Source organism: Mus musculus, chromosome 17 (genome assembly GCF_000001635.26).
Source record: "Mus musculus strain C57BL/6J chromosome 17, GRCm38.p6 C57BL/6J".
Taxonomy (NCBI): Eukaryota; Metazoa; Chordata; class Mammalia; order Rodentia; family Muridae; genus Mus; species Mus musculus.
In genome coordinates this window covers 24,715,027-24,736,511 of record NC_000083.6, presented here as the reverse complement: position 1 = coordinate 24,736,511, position 21,485 = coordinate 24,715,027, and the positions used below count along the sequence as shown (strand labels likewise).

The following is a 21,485-nucleotide window of genomic DNA, read 5'->3' as shown; positions in this document are numbered from 1 at the left end:
TAGGCCCTAAACCCCACCCATCCAGCCAAGTTTACCCAGAGATCACGTCCTTACTTCCGCCTCTAGAAGGCCCCGCCCAGGGAGCCGCTCCCAGGAAGCTTAGCTGTTAAGATGAAGGCCAAACCTATGCTAAGCTCCAGTACAGCGGCTAGGCTATAAACATTGGTACTAGCCAATGGTAGCTACTACTAATACCATTGTGCAACTGGCGTGGAGGCGCATCTACCCAGCTGTATCTATAGCCCTCTTATCTGGCGCTAAACCTTGCGCCCGCGTCTGGGATCACCCAACCTCCGACCCAGGCTTAAGATCTACATCAAGCCTCCCAGGGAATGTGGAAGAGAGACAGACACACAGAGACAGACAGAGAGAGTTGCCTCAGGACTTTATTGAACAAAAAGGACCGGACAGATAGCAAGAGTGCTACATCCCAGGTGTGCTCCATTCCAGACATCTTACATGTTTCCCAAGGTCTCCGGCTTCTCTTTCTCCAGATGTTTCTTTTGGGGACCCTGGTTAAGGTGAGGAGACAAGATGAGAGTTAGTCAGGAGAGTCAGTCAAGAAATACTACCTACGGCCAGTGCCAGGGCCACCTAGGGCCTGCTCTACTGGTTTGCTAAAAAGGCCCCTTCTTCTAGTTCCTCTCTGGAACAAGTGGGACTAGCTCACCATGAAGGCCCTCTTCTCCTGCGCTGTCTGAAAACATCCGTGGCCAAACTTAGAAGTGGTGTCAATGAACTTGAGCTCAATATTCTCCAGGGCCCTGCGGCTGTGGTGCACCAGAAGGGACTGGGTATCCAAGAGAGAAGAGATGTCAAGGACAGAGGGCCCCGACTCCTCCTGTGACCTCCAGTTCACACCAAGGAGGACTCAGTCAATCCCTCGCTCTTGCCAGACCCCCTTCCTTTACTCTCCCACCACACAACCCACCACAGAGCACGCTAAAGGACAGAACAGGCCACTGGAGTCCACTCCCCAGCTTGCCAAGCAGCACTGACCTTTCTCAGAGTGATCACTCGCTTCTTGGTACCTGCAATGCAGCCCTTTAACATGATGAAGTCATTGTTCACTTCCCCATAGTGGGGGAAGCCACCCTACAGGGAGACAGACCACACCAAGCCAGGAACAGGGCAGCCAAGTTAGGAGGCTGTAGTGGGAGGGAGCCCTATGCGCAGACCCCAGGGTGCAGGGACAATACCTTCCCACTGGGTCACTCCTCAGGGGGCAGTAACATCTCAACTGAATACTAAGTATCTTTCCTGTGTCATCTCATTTAACAATATGCCTTTTTGTGGGCACACTGATGCTCAGAAGTTTGGGTTTGCTGAGCACGGTGGTATACACTCGTAAATCCAGCACTTGAGAGGGGGATATGAGATCACTTTGAGTTGAAGGCCAGCTTGGGTACCAGAGAGAGCCTCACTAGAGAGCTCAGTTTGAAACATTCTAGACTAGCATGAGACCCTGTGTTCCATCCTGAGCACTACCTTAATAAACGGCTTTAGCCGAGTGGTACTGACACACCTTTAATCTCAGCACTTGGGAGGCAGAAGATGGAGGATTGTTTGAGTTCAAGGCCACCCTGGTTTACAAAGCAAGTTCCAGGATAGCCAGTGCTATACATAAAAACAACAAAACAGGGTATCGTGGCATAAGCTCTCAGCACTCAGATGGTAGAAAAAGGAGAATCAGAGGCTAGAGAGATGGCTCACTGACTGTCCTTCCAGAGGTCCTGGGTTCAATTCTCAGCAAACACATGGTGGCTCACAACCACTGTAATGAGATCTGGTGCCCTCTTCTGGCCTGCTACATGCAGCAGAACACTGTATACATAGTAAATCTTTTCCCAGAACACTGTATACATAATAAATAAATCTTTCTTTTTAAAAAAAGGAAAGGAAGAGGAGAATTTTCAAGATCATTCTCAGCCATATAGGGAGCTGGAGCCCAACCTGGGTTACATGAAATGCTGTATGTATTTTGTTGTTGTTTTTGTTGTTTTTTGTTTTTCGAGACAGGGTTTCTCTGTGTAGCCCTAGCTGTCCTGGAACTCACTTTGTAGACCAGGCTCGCCTCCAACTCAGAAATCCGCCTGCTTCTGCCTTCCTAGTGCTGTGATTAAAGGCATGTGCCACCACGCCCAACCCTGTATGTATTTTTTTAAAAAGAGCAGACACATGCTTCAAACTCCGCAGCTACTTCCTTCTGGCCCTGGACTCACTCCTGAGACCCCATACTCTATGGGCACAGAATACCAGCCCCTCACAGTGATTATGAGCGTGCAGGAGCAGGTGAGAACTGACGCTTTCAAGTGTGCGAGAGCTCTCCCAGTACCTCCCTCCTGCCAGGACCTGGGGCCTATTCTGTGTGGGGGGCAACATCCAGTTGTAGAAAACACATGGAGCTCTTCAGGCAGGGTGGCACCCAAATGGAGCTGTCCCCTGTCCCTGATTCCCATCAGATGCCACTTGGCATCCTGGCCAGGCTCTCACCAGGGGTGTGATTGACTTGTCAGTTACGTCGTAGCTGGTGGATGCGTTGTTTCTGACCATCTTTCCATCTTCCATGTGCAGCCCCCGGCCAATGCGGTAGATCTGGCAGGAAAACAGCATAGAATGGACCAGAGGTAGGTTCTGTGGCTAGCAACATGGCCAGTCACACGCTTGGCCCACATGCTCAGACTCTGGAACTAGTAATATTTCATGAACTCAATCCATGTGTGAGTCATGCCACCCCACTAGAAAGTCCTCAAAGTTATGGACACACCTTCTTGTTCAGCTCTGTACGGTGGTGGTAACCCTTCTGCCCAGCCCGGGCGATGGAGCAGCCTACTCGGGCAGGGTGCCAGGCGCCGATGCAGGCCACTTTGCGCAAGCCTTTGTGGGTCTTCCTTGGAAGCTTCTTGGTATGCCAGCGACTGGTCACCCCTGTAAATGGGATTGGCTGGCGGCTCAGAGGCTACGCCAGGCCCCGCTAACCAGTCTTCCTGGAGCCACCGTCTCTACTGGGCCCTACCTTTAACACCCCGGCCCTTCGTGACAGCAATGACATCAATAACCTCACTCTGGCTGAACACGCTGTGTACAGGCACCTGCTTCTCCATCCGTGCCTGAACCCAAGCCACCTTCTCAGCCACGGTGCCACCATTCAGCTGAATCTCCATGATGTGGGCCTTCTTCTGCCGAAAGGGCAGCAACTTCATCTGTGAGACACAGAATTAAGGTCAGTTCACAGTCCCCACAAGCCTGCAGATGGCTAGCCCCCTGGCAACCTGAAGAGACCAGTCTGGCCAGATGGGAAATGGAAGATGTCAAAGTCGGGTAGATACAGGAATGGGCTCCCACATTTTTTCCAAGTGTCGGGTGCTAACTAGACCATCCAACAGGGCTCTGGCTGTTGTGAGCACCACATGCTAAGAGGACATACAGGTGGAGACAGAGCAGTTAGGTCACAGCATAGTGTTCCACAAGTATTTATAGAGCTCCCACTGTATACTAGGCTTGTGGTAAGTCCTGAGGCCCACCAGGAATTAGATGAGTGTGATCCCTGCCTCTACGGGCCCTGAAGGTCACACTGATGAATGCCACGCACCGACTTGCTTACCCATGAGCAGCAAGTGAGAATAACAAGTCTGTGTTCTGAGGACGGGGAAGGTGCCAGAGAGGAGTGGGGTCAGAGCTGCTGTTGTGGCGCCTGGGGAACACTTTCCCGGAAGACAAGGTGCCTAAGAATACTCCAGAATGAGTGTTCTGGTTACAGTTCAGTGAACATCAAGCTGGACCAGGTACAGCCAGTTCTCTAAGCCTTTCAGGACATTTGGGGCACTGTAGCTGTTGATGACACTGGCTAACATCACAGGCCAGTGACCTCTCCACTCTGGGACAAGAAGGGCCTGCGTGGGGCAGCTAGCCGCATCTTGAGCCTGTTCCAGGGCTGGTGCTATTTTTAAGCTGACATTTGCAGGGCTCTTCATTTAGGAGGTGGAGGATGGGGAAGGCACCCAAGGGTTGAATGGGCTGAGGGTGGGGGCTGAGCTGACCTGGGTGTGGACAATGACCCGAATGACCTTGCAGTACTTCTTCATGGCAGCAAAGTCTTTCTGCAGCTGCTTCTTGCCGTCAGCGTCTCGCCACCTCTTGCAGGCTTTGGTAAAGGCTTTCTTCTTACTCTTGTGCCTGAGCCACACACACAGAGGGCTCAAGACCCAGCCAGGAAGCTCCCTGCCTGCTTTTCCCTATCTGCCGCTCACCAAGCAAGAACCCTGGCCTAGGATCCCCCACCACCACCAAGAGCCAGGGCTTCTTCCCATGCCTACCCCTGATCATTTCTCCCCCTCCCTCCATTTCCCCTCTCTCCCTTTCCCCCTCTTTCTATGTGTGTGGATGTGGGTGTGTTTCAAGAGGGTCCCAATATGTTACCGAGGCTGGGCTAAAAGTCCAGATTCTTCTCAAGTGTTAGGATTACAGACGTGTATGCGTCCAGCAGTAACACAACCTCTGAAGTCTTCCTTATACCAGGAGCAGATGCTGTGCCTCCAGCTAAGCAGACACCCACCCTTCCCAGCCCTTACTGGAGCTCTGGAAGGTAAGTGAGCCCCATCCTAGAGATAGAGAAGCCTTGGTTCCCAGAGGCTAAAGTCTGGGATAAACGGCCAACTCATAATGCAAACAGTAAAACAGCATCCCCGATGCTCTCTGGTCACTCATGACCTTGGTAAGGGCAGCACTCTATGCTCTCCAGTAATCCAGGGCATGCAAGGGACTCAAGATGTCAGCCAACATGCCCTAAGTCCTACAGTCCTACACCAACACTGAAGCTCATATTCATCAATTAATTCCCATAGAGGGTCAGGGATTAAAGACATGCACCACCACCAAGCACTATGAGGCCTTCTGTTTTTCTTTTTCCTTTGGCTTCTAGTACAATCAGATCAATTCTGAAATTTCATCAAATTAGCCTCAGGGATATAAAAACCTTCATGACTTTTAAGTTTTTACACTTATTTATATAGGGTGTGTATACATGTGTACAAATACCACAGTGCACAAATGGTCAGAGGACAACACAAGATCAGTTCACTCCTCTCACCCTGTCCTGGGGAATCTCACACAGGTTATCAGCAAACATCTTTTTTTTTTCCCTGAGACAGGGTTTCTCTGTGTAGCTCTGGCTGTCCTGGAACTCACTCTGTAGACCAGGCTGGCCTCGAACTCAAAAATCCGCCTGCCTCTGCCTCCTGAGTGCTGGGATTAAAGGTGTGCACCATCAGCAAATACCTTTATCTTGAATCATCTCACCAGCCAACCCTGAAGATGTACATATCTGATATCTCCTGCTTCTGGATCCCAGGGTCCTCTCCAGCTTTCTAATTCGTGTTCTTTCCTGTCCTGCTGAATGAAGGCACCACACACACTCTCTGCCTGGCTAAGGCTCCTCATCCCTCCATCGCTCCTGCACAGAGCTGGGGTCTTACCAGTCCTTGTAGAATCGCCGGCGGCACTCATCGCTGAGGTGTTCCGCAAAGATGGTCTTGAAGCTCCGCAGGCCTCTCGGAGTGGCTACGTAGCCCACCACACCCACCACCACCAGCGGTGGCGTCTCCACAATTGTCACAGCTTCTACCTCCTCTCGCTTAGAAATTTCTATTTAGACCAAGGGACAGGATTTGAGAGGAAACTTCTCAGCCAATGGGGGAGGGAGTAAGAGGGCCACCAACGTCACAAGACAGCCCAAGAAACACAGCTGTTTCCTGGCTAACTGTAGTTAGGCCACCATAAACTTTGGAGTTTGTTTTACTAAATATGGTTTCATAAGCTCTAAGGAAACCTAAAAACCCATCATTTCATGGATAGTCTTAGGCTGCCATGGGTTTCATCATGGGGTTTTGTTTTGTTTTGTTTAGGTTTGACAGAGAGTCTCTTACAGCCTAGGCTAGCTTTGAACTTGCTATGTAACTGAAGACAGTCTTGAACTCCTGATCTTCTTGCTTTCACCTCCCAAGTGTTGGGATTATGGGCATTTGGCCACCGTGCTCAACTGAAATGTATGTCCTAAAAATGAAAAGAAGGAAGGAAGGAAACTGGAAGAAAGGGAGGCATAAAAGAGAGAGGAAGAAAGAAAAGAAGCGATAAGAGAAAGAGGAAATGAAGAAAAGAGAAGGGAAAGAGACAAATCAAAAAGGGATACAGGGGGAGACAAAAGGAAAGGAGGGAGATGGGGCAGTAGAGCAAAATGGAAAGAAGGGAAGGAAGTGAAAGAAGAAGAGAGAACGAGAGAGAGGGAGACCCAAGGCAGAGGGAAGGAGCTGGGCAGTGGTGGTGCATGCCTTTGATCCCAGCACTTGGGAGGCAGAGGCAGGCAGATTTCTGAGTTCAAAGCCAGCCTGGTCTACAGAGTGAGTTCCAGGACAGCCAGGGCTATACAGAGAAATCCTGTCTCGGGGAAAAAAAAAAAAAGTTTCTCTGTGTAGCTCTGGCTATCCTGGAACTCCCTCTGTAGACCAGACTGGCCTAGAATTCACAGAGATGAGCCTCCCAAGTGCTGGAATTAAAGTCGTGCACTACCATGCTAGGTTAAGAATGTGTTTCTGGGCTGGAGAGATGGCTCAGTGGTTAAGAGCACTGAATATCACACTGAGACAAGACAAACTGCAAACTCTCAGACAAGCCCAGCCAACTAGAAGCAGAGACCAGCCCAAAAGCCTAGAAAACAAAGAGAGCAGTGATCTGCCTAGAAGAGGCTCAAACTGACTGAGCAACCTGGGAAGGCCACTCTCTGATCTACTGAGCTTCACAGAGTGTACAGTGTGCTCTTCGTCCCCAGCTCTGGGCCTTGGTAAAGTAGCTGTCTTTGAGTTATCTCAGCTCCTGTAAGTAACCTCTCACCCACATTCTTTTTTTTTTTTTTTTTTTTTTTTGGTCTTTCGAGACAGGGTTTCTCTGTAAAGCTCCGGCTGTCCTGGAACTCACTCTGTAGACCAGGCTGGCCTCGAACTCAGAAATCCACCTGCCTCTGCCTCCCAAGTGCTGGGATTAAAGGCATGTGCCACCACTGCCCGGCTTACCCACATTCTTGTAATAACCCCAGGAAAACTTAATCCTAGCACTCAGGACACAAGCAGGAAGATGACGTCAAGCCTGTGCTATAGTAGTAAGACCCTGCATCAAAAACAAAGGCTGGGCATGAAAGTGCACATCATTAATGTCAGGACTCTGGAGGGCGAGGCGTCCAGATCTCTGAGTTAGAGGCAGCCTGGCTCCAGGCCAGCTAAGACCTTATTTGGGGCCGGAGAGATGGCTTAGCGTGTAAATCCATTTTTAAATTTTCTGTTCTATTATTTTTAGCAATCCTGAGGACTGAATCCAGGCCTTTCAGCATACAAGAAATGACTTTGTTTCTGAACCACATCCCCAAATCTTTTTGTTCCTTTATTTTGTTTGTTTGTTTGTTTGTTTGTTTTGAGACAGGTTTCTCTGTGTAGCTCTGGCTGTCCTGGAACTCACTCTGCAGACCAGCCTGGTCTCAAACTCAGAGATCCACTTGCCTCTGCCTCCCAAGTGCTGGAAAAATTAAAGGCGAGCGCCACCACGCCCACCTATTTTACCTTTATTTTGAGACAAAGGCTCACTAAGTTATTCAGGCTGGCCTGGAATCTGTGATCCTCCTGCCTCAGCATCCCAAGCAGTACAGTCCTGAGCCCTCTAAAGGCGCCCACCTTTAAATTCTGGTTGTTCCACTTACTGGAGCCATTTTCTAGCTTCCCCTTGCCTCCGTGTTACATTGCAAGTACTGTCAGAAACACAAGTACACACCGGTATTGCTTATGGCCGTGCTACACAAAGATCAGCACGAAACCTGACTGTCCTGAGGGCAACACCTCTAGACAGAACAGCAGTTTTTCTGGTACTACAGCTCTACTTGAACCACCAGAGCACTTTCTGACTCCTAGAACCTAGAAGATTCTATTCCCAGCTCTGCCGTGTGCCCCCCTCGGTGACTCACTGAGTCCGGGTCGGTGCACTTCGCGAAGGGTGTGGGTCATGCCAGCCTTGTAGCCCAGGAAGGCTGTTAGGTGCACCGGCTGGCTGGGGTCATCCCGAGGCCAGCTCTTCACCTTGCCCCGGTGCCGCCGGCTCCTCTTGTGGGGCAGGAAGCCCAGGTGTCCATGCCGAGGGGCAGAGAACTTCCGGTGGGACTAGGGGTCGAGAAAAGGAGTTCATAACTGAAGTCTCTCTAGCGGTGGCTTCAGGTTGACTCAGGAGACTCAACATCCCCACTCCCCACCCCACCTACAACGCAGGCTAGAGGCCGGAGGGAGAGGTCCAGGCAGTCCTCGGTGCTACCTCATCCATATACAAAAGAACAGACTGAACATAATGGAGCTTTACAGACCGGATCTCCACAACCACGGGCTTCCTGCCCCTATGTACCTAACCTGGCAAGACCTGCAAGGGTCCAGGACAGTAAGATAGAACAGCATCTGTGACTCATCCATCTCTTGCTCCAAGAGCATAGCCCTGGTCCTTTGCTGCCTGTCAAACCCATTCCCCACAGTTCCAGGATTGTCCCTGCCCCCTCCCCCCAGAATGCCAGTTCTGTTCAGGGTGTAGCCCCAGCCCACTAACCATGGCCGATCCCTGCAGGTTAGGAAGGGGCCTCCCCACCAGGCACCAGAGGTCAAATGACAGAGCTAGAACACTCAGCTGCCAGATCCCAGATTTAGCACCTGGCAGGCTCCTTGGCCAGCTCCTGTACCAGCATGGCTTTTGGTACCAGCGGAAAAACCTGGGAAGGGCATTAGATGGACAGCTTACAGTGGTAAGAACACCTGGCACCAGGGAGAGTGTTCCCACACACTCACCATGGTCCTGGGGAACTGTGTGATGACTCTCCAAAGATAAGGACCACTGTGGCCAGAGGAGCGATTCTGTTCTTAGGTCACAGCCAGAAGGAAAACTGGTAAAGAGGTCTCTTGTCCTGAGAGTTGTAAGCTAGAGTTCTCCATTGCTGGAATAAAGACACCATGATTGATTCTGGAGAGATAGCTCAGCAGTTAAGAGAACTATTTGCTTTTCCTAAGGACCCAAGTTCAGATCCCAGCACCCACATGATGGCTCACAACGTAACTCCAGCCTCTGGGGATCCGAAGTCTTCTGACTGTTAGGGGCACTGCATGTCTGTGGGGTAAAGACATACATGCAGGCAAAACACTCCTACACAAATAAATAATAAATACAATAAAATAAAAAATTTAAAGGCATCAAAATCAAAAGCAACTGGAGGAAAGCATTTATTTGGTTTACACATCCTGATCACAGTCTATCACCAAGGCAAAACTCAAGGCAAACACTTGAAGGGAGAAACTGAAGTAAAGCCAGGTGGTGGTGGCACACGTCTTTAATCCCAGCACTGAGGACACAGAGGCAGGTGGATGTTTGCAAGTTCCAGGACAACCAGAGCTACACAAAGAATCCCTGTCTTAGAGAGAGAGAGAGAGAGAGAGAGAGAGAGAGAGAGAGAGAGAGAGAGAGAGAGAGAGGAAGGAAGAAGAGCTAAGAGTGTGGCTCAGTTCATAGAATCCTTGCCTAGTGTGCACAGAGCTGCCCTGGCTTTAATCTTCAGCACAGCATAAACCAAACATGGTAACACACAACTATAATCCCAACACTTGCATTTGGGACGTGGAGGCAGGAAGATCAGAAATTCAAAACCATCCTCAGCTATATACCAAGTTACAGGTCAGCATGTGATACATAAGACCCTGACACAAACAAAGAAACAAAGAAACATAAAAACATATTCATACAAGAACCTGTTCTGGCAAGTTGGGGTTTTTTTTTTTGTTGTTGTTGTTGTTTTGGTTTTTTTGTTTTTTATCAAAAAAGAAACCTTGACAGAAGCCAGGGTCATTTGGGAAGAGGGAACCTCAATTGAGAAAATGTCCCCAATCAGATTGGCCTATAGATCGCTTCTTGGCTTTTTGGCTAAGATCAAGTGCAGATTGGCCTATAGATAAGCCTGTAACACATTTTCTTGATTAATGACTGATGTGGGAGGGCCCAGCCCACTGTGGGTGGGGCCGGGTTCTGTAAGAAAGCAAGCTGAATCAGCCCTGAAGAACAAGCCAGTGAGCAGCACCCCTCCATGGCCTCTACTTCACTATCTTTTCTTTGTCTTCTTGTTTTTTGTTTTGTTTTTGTTTGTTTCATTGGTTGTTTTTTTTGTTTGTTTTGTTTTTGAGACAGGGTTTCTTTGTGTAGCCTTGGCTGTATTGGAAGTGTAGACCAGACTCACAGATATCTGCCTGGCTCTGCCTCCCAAGTGCTGGAATTAAAAGTGGGTACCAGAGCTGAAGAGATGGCTCAGCGGTTAAGAGCACTGGCTGCTCTTCCAGAGGTCCCGAGTTCAATTCTCGGCAACCACATAGTGGCTCACAACCATCTAATGGGATCTGATGCCCTCTTCTGGTGTATCTGAAGACAGCTACAGTGTACTCATATATAATAAATAAATAAATCTTTAAAAGCTGGTACCACTACCATCAGACTTTTTCCTTTTTTTTTTAATTAAAGATTTTATTTTATTTATGTGTATGTGTGTTTTGCCTCTGTGTATGTCTGTGTACCACTTGTGTGCCTAGGGTTCTTGAAGGCCAGAAGAGGGCATCAGATCCCATGGAACTGGAGTTGCAGACAGTTATGAACCACTATATGAGCAGTAGGCATCAAACCCAGGACCTCTTGAAGACCACTTAACTGCTAAACCATTTTTCCAACCCTTTCTTTTTCTTTTGAGAAAAGGTCTCAGCAGGAAGTGGTGGCTCATGCCTTTAATTCCAGCTCTCAGGAGGCAGAGGCAGGGAGATTTCTGAGTTCCAGGCCAGTCTGGTCAACAGAGTGAGTTCCAGGACAGCCAGGGGTATATAGAGAAACCCTGTGAAAGAAAGAAAGAAAGAAAGAAAGAAAGAAAGAAAGAAAGAAAGAAAGAAAGAAAGAAAGAAAGAAAGAAAGAAAGAAAGAAAGAAAGAAGGAAAGAAAGAAAGAAAGAAAGAAAGAAAGAAAAAAGAAAAAAGGTCTCATATTATAACCCATCTGGCCTTGAACTCATGGCAATCCTGTCCTTGGCCACCAAAATACTAGGCTTATAGGCCTGAAACTACATATCTGGCTCCCCAAACTGATCTTGAACTCCTGGATTCCAATGATTGTCCCAGCTCAGCCCCTTATGTAGGTCCAAATACAGATTTGTGCCACTATGCCCATGTGTCTTTTTAGGTTTTTGTTTTTGGCTTGTTGAGACAGCGTTTCTCGAACTCAGAGACCCACCTGCTTCTGCTCCCAAGTGCTGGGATCAAAGGCTTGCACATTATTTATTACACAATCAAAATTCTGTAGTTGTAAAATTACTGACTCCATTAGGTTTAAAATGTTCCTTGGGGATAGTGGTTTTACACTACATGCTAAGATTCTATGCTACCAAAATGATAAGATTTGTGGGTCTGACTTAGGTGTCACAACTGATGTCTATATTAGACTAGATTATGATAAATCTCTACAGCTAATAGCTGTTTCTTAGCCCCTAACTCTGGCAGGAGGTGACCAGCACCTAGATGACACATAAGTGAGGATTTCCAGGTTGCAAAACCAGGTTTTAAACACATAAACTCAAGAGTTTTGGCAGTGCAGTCCTGGACAGTGAACAATTCAGGACACAAGTGCTCAGGACCAGAACCACCAGAAGCAGGGCGAAGCACTGTGCCTAGGGTGGCGGACCCTTTTCCTCCAAGGATTGCATCTTCAGAGAAGTCCCGAGGTTCACTGGGACCCACCAGCCCCAGGGAACCTAGGCAGAGTCTAGAGCAGTTGTTGACTGGTGTGTGTACTCTTCCAAGCCATGTTCACCATATTCCCTGCTATCTTAGCTGGTAGGTCAGGGCAAAGCATTTCCAGCCATTTGGTGATCTTTGTCCAACTAAAAACAGGATGCCTCAGAGCGCTGGGGACCACAAGGGGGTGCTCGAGAGGCGAACCACTATCCCATGGTGCCTCGCGGCTGCCCACTACGCAGGCGCAGCTGTCACCTTTCTGCGCAGGCGTAGAGGTCCCGCGTCCTTAGCGGGCCCAGCGGATCCGGACGTGGAGCGAGTAGAAGGTCGGTGGGGAGAGTTTGCTTAAGCCATGCCAGATTCTTGGGACAAGGATGTGTACCCGGAGCCCCCGAGCCGCACGCCTGCTCCCTCGCCGCAGACCTCGCTCCCTAACCCCATCACCTACTTGACGAAGGCCTACGACCTCGTCGTGGACTGGCCCGTGACCCTCGTGAGAGGTACAGGGTCTAGAATTTCGCCCGCTTAGTGGAGATCCCCCCTACCCCGCGGATCCCACATCCAGTTTCCGCCCCCTGAAACCACCACCCGCTGCATGCCGCTGTCCCGCACCCTGAATCGTCTCAATCTCCCCCAGTGCATCTAAGATACCCTCTACCTTTTATCTGAGACGCCCCGGTGCTGTCACTCCAGATCACTTCCCACGCCCTCCCGTCTACCCTGCTGCACCGCAGGATAGTCCACTTCTTTCCGGGACTACCCTGTCTATAATCCTTTCTGTCTTCAGCAGAACCCCAACTAACCTTTCGTCGACCCCGGTCGTTCTTTTAAGCGGTGGAGGTTGGAATCCGGGAGGTTGTGGTGCATGCCTTTAATCCCAGCACTGGGGAGGCAGAGGCTGGTGAATCTCTGGGTTTGAGGCCAGCCTGGTACAAAAGTACCAAAAACAGGAATCTAACCCACCTGCAAGGAGCTTTCCTTGTTGTACACAAGTAGCCAGTCAATAAGCCCTTGTTGAAATGGACCGTTTGTATCCGTCTGCATGACCAGGGTGGTAATTTTGTTCTCTTTGGACCACAGTTTAACCTGGCAAAGCCGTGTTTTAAATGTCTATCCCTGGTCCCAGAGAACGATCCACTCAACCTGTTTGCCAGAACGGTGGGCAGCAGCTGGATCAGGCTGGGCTTAAGCAAAGCAGCTCATTTATCCAGCATTAGGGGTGCACAGCATGCTTAAGATTTTTTTTTTCCTTAGTGTTGAGGGTCCGGTTGTGGTGGCTTCTTTGTGAGACAGCATCTCCAATGTTATACAGGACAACAAACATAGCAAATATCTTTATCAGCTGCTCAGTAGCTTGGGTTAGACACTTGTCACTGTCCCTGGCTTACAGGTGGTCCTTGGGTTAGAAAGATGGTTTTCAAGCCAGTCCCAAGTGCATTATTGCAGTAAGGTCAACTACATTTTTGGGTAGCATCTTAGAAATGTCTGTGTCTGGAACTCTGCTGTGTAATTTGCCATTGGGTCTTGCTTGAGTTCCTAATAGAGCCTCCTTGCCTATTCAACTCCACCCCACCCCATGGGTAGTTGGGCTCAATTGTGGGGTCTGTAAAAGCTTGGGACTTTATTTTGTATTTTTGGGTTTGGTTTTATTTTTATTTTACTATTTTTTTTTTTTTTTTTTGGTTTTCTCGAGACAGGGTTTCTCTGTGTATCCCTGGCTGTCTTGGAACTCTTTGAAGACCAGGCTGCCCTCGAACTCAGAAATCTGCCTGCCTCTGCCTCTGCTGGGATTAAAGGCGTGCGCTACCACGCCCGGCCAGTTTGGGACTACAGACCCTTCGCCTCAAGCTGCTTCAGCTGACAGGCCAAGGTTCAAGGTGTTCTCTTCCGCAGAGTTTATTGAACGACAGCATGCCAAGAACCGAACCTACTACTACCACCGACAGTACCGTCGAGTGCCAGACATCACAGAATGCAAAGAGGGTGATGTTCTGTGTATCTATGAGGCTGAGATGCAGTGGAGAAGGGACTTGTACGTAAGCAGCAGGGAACACTGGGCACTATTGGAACCCCATCTCTCCTGAAATGTTGATTCCCTGGGCTGAGGTTAATAGTCCTCTACCCTTTCAAATTCTTGAGACAGGCACTTTTCTCCTAATCTTTCAGCAAAGTTGACCAGGAGATCATGAACATCATCCAGGAGAGACTGAAGGCTTGTCAGCAGAGGGAGGGAGAGAACTACCAGCAGAACTGTGCCAAGGAACTGGAGCAGTTCACCAAAGTGACTAAAGCCTACCAGGACCGCTGTGAGCCCCCCAGCTTTGTGCCAACCCTTTCCTCTCCAGCTTTCCCCACCTATTTAACTGTTAGGCAGCTGGGGATCAGTTTTGAGTTTTCTCAGCCTCTAAGACCTTACCAAGCTCATTTAACAGCTCCCCATGCCCCCCTCCCTAATCTCTTTTCCAGACTTGGACCTGGGAGCCTACTATTCTGCCAGAAAGTGTCTGGCAAAGCAGAAGCAGAGGATGCTGGAAGAAAGGAAGGCTGCGAGGCAGGAGGCTGCTGCCTAGGTGACCAGAACTCTTCATTCCACTGCTAAAAATAAAGTCAAGAGTTTTGGACATAAACTGTGTTTCTGGTGACTAAATTGCACACAGCCATATCCTCTCAGGTTGTATTAGACAAGTCTACTGAAACCTCTGGGCTAGCCAGAGCTACATAGTATCATGTATGGGGGAGACAGACAAAAAAAAACATAATAATCAGCAGACTTAATTCTTTTATTTTTCTCATATAAAAACCCTTATGTGGTAGCCACAGCTGGAGCCTGGGTCCTCTGAACAGAGACTCTGGTGTGGGTTTTCACAAGATGATCCGTGAATTCCTAAAAAAAGAAGCAAGACTTTAGTATACAGCAGCATGCCCCAAACTCAGATAAGATAAAGGCAAACACACCAACCGAATCCGAATACCTGATAAGGAGACTTGGTGAAGACAGTCTCTTTCCAGAGGTCGGGAGTCAGGTAGCTGTAAGTCTTGGAGATGGCATCAAAGGTGGCCTTAGCTGTAAAATAGTAAGAGGGTTGGTGGCTTCATTAGAGTCCTGCCCACCAAGGTGCTGTTGCAATCCTAGGAACAGAGAAGCCACCTTGGGGCAGGTCTGCCATGCAACCTAAGCCGGGCATAGTGGCGCACACACTTGGGAGACAGAGGCAGGCAGATTTCGGTTTGAGGCCAGTCTCTGGTCTACAGAGTGAGTTCCAGGTCAGCCAGGACTATACAGAGAAACCCTGTCTCAAACAAACAAAAAGACACCAACCACACACTGGACCTGTGTGATCCAGCAGAGCTAAGAGAGGCCACAGTTAATTGTGAGATACCTACCAAAGTTGCCCAGGGTGGCAGTGCAGCCTCTGGCTGAAGTGTAGCAGTCATCTATACCGGCCATCATCAGGAGCTTCTTGGGCACAGGAGCAGAGACAATGCCAGTGCCTCTGGGGGCAGGGATGAGACGCACCAGCACAGAGCCACAGCGGCCTGTCACCTTGCATGGAACAGTGTGGGGCTTGCCAATCTTGTTCCCCCAGTAGCCTCTCCGCACAGGGACGATGGAAAGCTTGGCCAAGATGATGGCCCCTCGGATGGCAGTGGCAACCTCCTTGGAGCACTTAACACCAAGACCAACGTGACCATTGTAGTCCCCAATAGCGACGAAAGCCTATGAGAAGACTTAGGTGAAATGGCTGGAGACAGGTCATGGCACCAGCACATCCCAAAGAGGACCTGTGGTGCTCCTCTAGGCAAGAGAGGCCACTGTGAGGCCAATCCAAAGTCCTGAAGGAACTCGTTTTCTCTCTCTCTCCGTACGAAAGTCACACGGGTAAAACCTTGTGTAACCATGCAGAGTGAGAGAGTTTTGCTCAACCTCACGGCCAAAAAAGCAATCTTAACCAACCTTGAACCTGGTCCGCTGGCCAGCCCGAGTCTGCTTCTGCACTGGCATGATTTTCAGAACCTCATCCTTTAGGGACGCACCCAGGAAGAAATCAATGATCTCAGACTCCTTAATGGGCAGGGAGAACAGGTAGATCTCCTCCAAGGACTTGATCTTCATGTCCTTAACCAGACGGCCCAGCTTGGTGACGGGGATCCACTGAAGGAAGAAGACACCAGTCAAAGGGCTGCCTCTCGGTGCAGGGGCGAGCAGCCCGCCCCGCCAGCGGCCCAGACCTACCTCCTTGTCTTCAGCTTTACCTCCACGAGCCCCGCGGCCTCGACCACGGCCACGGCCTCGGCCACGACCACGGCCCCTAAGACCGCTGCCGAATCCTCCGCGGAAGCCGCCGCGGCCACCTAATCCTGGGCCCCCGGGTCCTCCGGGCCCTCCCGCTGCACCGGCGTCATCCGCCATTTGCTAGTGACAAAAAGAAGAGGAAAAAAAGGAAATCAGCAGAACGCTAGGCTGTGCGGTCCTGCCAAAACTGTGTCTGTCCGGATGTCCACGGATTCCCACGGCCCAGGCCGCAAAGCCAGGTCCCAGCAACATAGACTCACGTGTTCTCCCGAAGAAGAAGAAGAGGGAGGCGCCGCGGAAGGGACAATTTATAGTGCTCCAAGAAGCGCGAGATCTCGACTGCCTACGCACAGCACCCGCAGGCTGTGGTTGGCTGCGTCTTGTCCCGCCCCCGCCGTGATCTGTCTGCGCCTGCGGACTTTCCCTCGCCGAAGCCGCGCCCTACACCAGCCGGAAGGACGTATAAATACTCGCGCCCGCGCTGGGCCGTCCCGCTTGTGTCCAGGAACCCGTGGCGACGTTGGCGTGTTCGGGTAAGTCGCTCCTCACGGGCTTCTCCAGGCTTACGCAGTTGATCCAGTAAATGGGCGTTCGTTGAAAATCACCCTCGGCTTTGGCTTGTAGCCGGGGGTGAGATTCGGCGCCCAGAGCCACAGAGGCCTCAGCTCACCGCCCGCTGCCCCGGTGTGGGAGGGTGAAACCCAGGCCCCTACATTCCAGAGCGACTCTGCTGCCCCGCGGTCCGCCCTGTGGCCACAGTCTTAACCGCCTCATTTATTTCGCAGGTTCCCCTGGATATGGACGTTGCCGCCGCCTCCCGCAAGAATTGTCCTCTTTTCTCAAATAAAGTGATTTAACCTAACTTATCGTATGTTGGTGTTTTTTGGTTTTGGTTTTTCGAGATAGGGTTTCTCTGTATAGCCCTGGCTGTCCTGGAACTCACTCTGTAGACCAGGCTGGCCTCGAACTCAAAAATCCGCCTGCCGCTGCCTCCCAAGTGCTGGGATTAAAGGCGTCCGCCACCACGCCCGACGAGACATTTTTTTAAAAGATTTATGTATGTGAGTACACACTGTAGTTGTACAGATGGTTGTGAGCCTTCATGTGGTTGTTGGGAATTGAATTTAGGACCTCTGCTTGCTCTGGCCCAAAGATTTATTTATTATTTTAAGTTCACTGTAGCTGTCTTCAAACACACCAGAAGAGGGCATCAGATCTCAAGGGTGGTTGTGAGCCACCATGTGGTTACTGGAATTTGAACTCAGTACCTTTGGAAGGGTAGTCGGTGCTCTTACCCACTGAGCCACAGCCCGACGTTTTTTAAAAGATGACCACCTACGCTAAAATAAATTTACAGGAATGTGTTTGCATTTTTTTTTCAAGTAGGGTACCAGTGGTGACCACTAAAGTTCACCTTAGTAAACCAATAAAAATCTCAGTTTACTGAGCGTGTGGCCCCACAACAGTCCAGGTCAGATCATGACCTGGAGTGGCCTTTATGTATACTGTTGTAGCTCCCAAGATGGCCTTCACTGAAAGGGTATGAAACAGTATTTCGTTGTGTAGCTCTGGCTGTCCTGGAACTCACTTTAGATCAGACTGGCCTCAAATTCAAAGAGATGCCTCTGCCTCCTCTGTTGAGATTAAAGGAATGTACCACCACCACGGCCTGGCTAAAAGGAAGACTTTGATGGAATGTTAGCAGCTCCACTACTGTTGTCTTAGACCTACCTCATGTCCTTACTATGATTATGTGGCCAGTGTGACCTCTGTACCAATATGGAGACCTTGTTACACCCAAGGGGAAAAGACAACACTTCACTATATTCACAACTCCATTGTCTACCCAAAGGCTTTCAATTTACAGTTGAAAAACCTCTGGGCTTTTCCACAGATGAATCTCCTGCCATGGAACTTCTTTTTGTTTTTTCCCCCCATGACAGGGTTTCTCTGTGTAGCCCTGGCTGTCCTCAAACTCAGAAATCTGCCTGCCTCTGTCCCCCAAGTGGGGGGATTAAAGGCGTGCGCCACCACCGCCCAGCTAGAACTTGGTTCTTGATGAAGGGATGTTAGTGGAGAACTTCAACACCTAAACTGAGTACCCAGTCAGTGGAGGAGCCGCTGGGATCTTGCTGGCTTCAGGGAACCAGCCTCTACAAGCTTGGTTCTCTAGCTGTCAGCCACAACCAAGGCAACACAATGAATCCATAGACTACTGAATTGAGGCCACCCACCTTTGGAGGGAAGCTAAGGGTAGGTGGTCATGAAGTAGGTTCCAGTGGGCTCTGGAGCAGAGCTGTGATTGGCCCACGCTGGACAATGCCACTGTGATGTCAGTCCACACGTGCTGTCAAATGGAGGCTCCTGAACTCTTGGTCTCAGTGGAGCTGCTGTCCAGATACAGATCATGGTGAGCCCCCCGTCTCTTCACCAGCTCTGAGATTGTACTCAATTCCAGGCAGATGCCCAACTATCTAGAAATAGATTCTATCTCCCTCTTGAGAATGGATGACAGTCCTTTTCTGGGACAAAAAAATTTTCAGAAGGCTCTTAGCTGGTATGTACTAGAAACATTCCAGCTTCTTCAGGCAAGAGTTGGCAGTCTTGGGAGTCAGCCCCCACAGATCCACCCTTGAAGTGGGTGCAGACCCCTCTAAGCTCTGTCCTTAAATTTCTTTGGATAGCCGTCCTCCCTATCAAAATATTGCAGGGTTATCTGGCTGGTATTAGTACTTGTGGCAGGGGCTTGGAGGCTTGGCCCTAACGCTGACCTGGTCTTTGCAGAGTGGTGGGTACGATCTCAACCTCTTTGCCAGCCCTCCTGACTGCAAGTTCCTGTGTTCTGTCTGCCATGGGGTTCTCAAGAGGCCAACGAGGTTGCCGTGCAGTCACATCTTCTGTAAAAAGTGCATCTTCAGGTGGCTAGCCAGGTATGTCGGGAATGCAGGTAGGTGAGGCTGGGGGCTCATTCCTGTGGCCAAGAATGGGAAAGTCTACCAAAAGCTGGGTTCCAATGGCTATAAGACTCAATTACAAAGTCTAGGACACTAAGCATGTGTGTGCCCTGGCTCCATGTGTCTGAAGTCCCTAGCTTCAGCTTGGAGCAAAAAGCTCACTGTAATGCCCACTTTATGCCTCCAGACAGAAAGGAGGGGCTAGCTGGGTTTCCCCATGAAGACTTGCTCTGGCACGCATATGACCTCCACCATCATACTCATGTCTCCTTCTAGACAAAACACCTGTCCATGCTGTAGAAAAGAGGTGACAAGGAGAAAGATGGTCGAAGTGAATAAACTCCGAAAAACCATTGGCCGCCTACAAGTCAAGGTAGCTCTGAGCATCCACTCCCATCCTCCTGTGGCAGTGGGGGGCTGGGGGTGGTAGGAACAGAAGAGGTGGAAAGAACCAAGAGTAGGCCAAAGGTCATTGAGATGACAGAAGAGTATGAGTCTACCACTTGCTGTGCCTGTCCCTTAGAACTTCAGGTAGGAATTATGAATCTGCCATTACTCTTCAGCCCTCTAACTTTATAAAATGAAAAAGCTTGGAATCACAAAAGTTCAGGAAGCTCTAGAGCTTGTTTCATAGTCTGTGGATTACCATAGATTAAGGATCACCTGGGAGCCCCAGCTAGCAGTGACTAACCTAGTTTAATCCATACTGAGCTTTCTCATACTCCCTAGTGCAAGAACGCTGCAGCCGGCTGCTTGGACACACACCCTCTGGCTCATCGCAAGGAGCATCAGGACTCATGCCCCTTTGAGCTGATGGCCTGCCCCAATGAGGGTTGCACTGTGCAGGTGCTGCGAGGGGTCCTGGATGAACACCGCCAGCATTGCCAGCAGAATGGACAGCAGCGCTGCCCCTTAGGCTGTGGGTCCACCCTGGCTGCCTTGGAAGGTGAGCACCACAACTGCTACCGCGAGCTACGTGATGCTTGGGTCCAACGCCATGAGCGCAACCGGACCCTGCTGCTGGGCCTGCTGGGGCGTGTACGCCGGGTGCACCTCACCACCAGCATCATCCACCAGCAGCTGGCACAGCTGAGCAACTTCCTGGAGGATGATGATAACCTGCTCCTGAATGCCCAGGTGCAAGAGACTGAGGTTACCCCGGAGGCTGAGATGAGGGGTACGCAGGGCCAAAGTGTCTTATAGAGGAGTTAAATAAACACTGAACCCAGGCCTGGCCCACCTCACACCTCAAGTCCTCCTTGCCTTCTCTGTTCCGTTGTCCTTGTCATCCCTGCAAATCTTCCATATTAGACACTGCCCTTTCTTCCCTGGACTGTTCTCCCAGACTTTTTTTTCCCCCACTGAGACAGGATTTCTCGGTAGCTCTGGCTGTGTCACCACCACCCCACCACCTCCCAGACACTTCTTTCTCCGGTTAGATCTATCACTGAATAGTCCCCATCCTGCAAAGCTCTTCCCTTCTTCGTTAACCCACCTTGTCTCTCCATGGGTCTCCTGCACTTTCCTACCAGACTTAATAGCTTCCTAGCTGGTACTACAAATGACTCAAAATCCTAATGAAGAATAGAAGTTAAAGAAATCTGTGTTCTCTTGTACTTAGTCTCCTCTGCATTCCTCAAAGCCAGCCAACCGGCTCTGAGCCCAAAGCACCATGCCCAGAAGACCACAGGCCACAGCTTTACAACTTCAATAGCTCAGATGTTGACGCAGCTTTACTACCTAACGTACAATGCTCCCTCCTGCCCTCTGCCCTCCCTTGCTAAATCTGCATTGACACTTAATCTGCGTTAAGTACTGTGAATTTTCTCTCCTCCCTGGATACCCTACTTGGTCCATTGAAAATGTGAGCTATGTAAGAGCGAGAGTTTTAAGCCACGAATAATGCTGCACACCTTTAGAACTCTGGCAGAGGCAGATGGCTCTCTGTGAGTTCAAGGCCTACCCGGTCTACATACCAAATTCCAGGATAGCTGGGGCTACATAGACTCTGTCTCAATAAAACAAAAGGTCAGATGTCTCAAAGGTTAAGATCACTGGATTCAGTGCTCTAAAACAGGATTCAGTTTTCTTGATTGCACCATGTACATGGTGGCTAACAACCATCTGTTACTCCAGTTCCATGGGCTCTGATCCTCTCTTATGGTTTCTGGGGCTAGGAGGCACACACATGGTACCCATACATTCATACAAAACAATAAAAGATGTCTGTTTTCTTCCCTGGTGTCGTCCCAAGTGTCCAAAGCAATGTCTCATACACAGAGGTGTGTATTCAACAGGCAGTCTTTTTGTTTTTGTTTTTTTTTTAAGATTTATTTATTATATTTATATGAGTACACTGTAGCTGTTTTCAGACACACCAGAAGAGGGCATCAGATCCCATTACAGATGATT

At 49.8% G+C, this 21,485-nt stretch overlaps 4 protein-coding genes, 1 long non-coding RNA gene and 2 other non-coding genes across 12 annotated transcripts; 4 read left to right on the top strand and 3 right to left on the bottom strand.

Moving 5' to 3' along the window:
* Positions 1-368: 368 nt before the first annotated feature.
* On the bottom strand, positions 369-8,686 carry Rpl3l (ribosomal protein L3-like). Of its 5 annotated transcripts, none has more exons than NM_001163945.2 (10): positions 8,626-8,686; positions 8,003-8,195; positions 5,475-5,643; positions 4,041-4,176; positions 3,017-3,203; positions 2,768-2,928; positions 2,494-2,595; positions 1,000-1,095; positions 671-790; positions 369-512 (listed from the first exon to the last, which is right to left on the bottom strand). In NM_001163945.2, exons 1-10 carry the CDS (start codon positions 8,626-8,628, stop codon positions 456-458), a joined length of 1,224 nt encoding a protein of 407 aa, NP_001157417.1. In that variant the 5' UTR covers positions 8,629-8,686; the 3' UTR covers positions 369-455. The 5 variants fall into 5 exon arrangements, with proteins under 5 accessions (NP_001157417.1, XP_030105842.1, XP_017173098.1 ...); XM_030249982.1 differs by lacking the exon at positions 8,626-8,686 and adding an exon at positions 8,290-8,547; XM_017317609.2 differs by lacking the exon at positions 8,626-8,686 and adding an exon at positions 8,294-8,547.
* A 3,402-nt stretch (positions 8,687-12,088) lies between these two features.
* Ndufb10 (NADH:ubiquinone oxidoreductase subunit B10) lies at positions 12,089-14,452 on the top strand. Its single transcript, NM_026684.3, has 4 exons — positions 12,089-12,325; positions 13,719-13,857; positions 13,992-14,131; positions 14,292-14,452. The coding sequence occupies exons 1-4, from the start codon at positions 12,178-12,180 to the stop codon at positions 14,393-14,395; spliced, it is 531 nt and encodes a 176-aa protein (NP_080960.1). The 5' UTR covers positions 12,089-12,177; the 3' UTR covers positions 14,396-14,452.
* A 132-nt stretch (positions 14,453-14,584) lies between these two features.
* On the bottom strand, positions 14,585-18,391 carry Rps2 (ribosomal protein S2). 2 transcript variants are annotated; one of them, XM_030249519.1, is made up of 7 exons: positions 18,354-18,391; positions 16,380-16,560; positions 16,060-16,239; positions 15,781-15,978; positions 15,210-15,543; positions 14,798-14,889; positions 14,585-14,709 (listed from the first exon to the last, which is right to left on the bottom strand). In XM_030249519.1, exons 3-7 carry the CDS (start codon positions 16,234-16,236, stop codon positions 14,629-14,631), a joined length of 882 nt encoding a protein of 293 aa, XP_030105379.1. In that variant the 5' UTR covers positions 16,237-16,239; positions 16,380-16,560; positions 18,354-18,391; the 3' UTR covers positions 14,585-14,628. The 2 variants fall into 2 exon arrangements, with proteins under 2 accessions (XP_030105379.1, NP_032529.2); NM_008503.5 differs by lacking the exon at positions 18,354-18,391 and having other exon boundaries at positions 16,380-16,449.
* Snora64 (small nucleolar RNA, H/ACA box 64) lies at positions 15,607-15,723 on the bottom strand. The gene has a single exon (NR_002897.2). It is a non-coding gene; the product is annotated as a small nucleolar RNA, H/ACA box 64 (small nucleolar RNA).
* On the top strand, positions 16,547-16,981 carry Snhg9 (small nucleolar RNA host gene 9). Its single transcript, NR_027900.2, has 2 exons — positions 16,547-16,652; positions 16,905-16,981. It is a non-coding gene; the product is annotated as a small nucleolar RNA host gene 9 (long non-coding RNA).
* On the top strand, positions 16,680-16,836 carry Snora78 (small nucleolar RNA, H/ACA box 7). The gene has a single exon (NR_028515.1). It is a non-coding gene; the product is annotated as a small nucleolar RNA, H/ACA box 7 (small nucleolar RNA).
* Positions 18,392-18,454: 63 nt separating the features above from the next.
* Rnf151 (ring finger protein 151) lies at positions 18,455-20,673 on the top strand. The gene is made up of 4 exons (NM_026205.3): positions 18,455-18,529; positions 18,904-19,049; positions 19,350-19,446; positions 19,803-20,673. Exons 1-4 carry the CDS (start codon positions 18,527-18,529, stop codon positions 20,274-20,276), a joined length of 720 nt encoding a protein of 239 aa, NP_080481.1. The 5' UTR covers positions 18,455-18,526; the 3' UTR covers positions 20,277-20,673.
* The last annotated feature ends 812 nt before the right edge of the window (positions 20,674-21,485 follow it).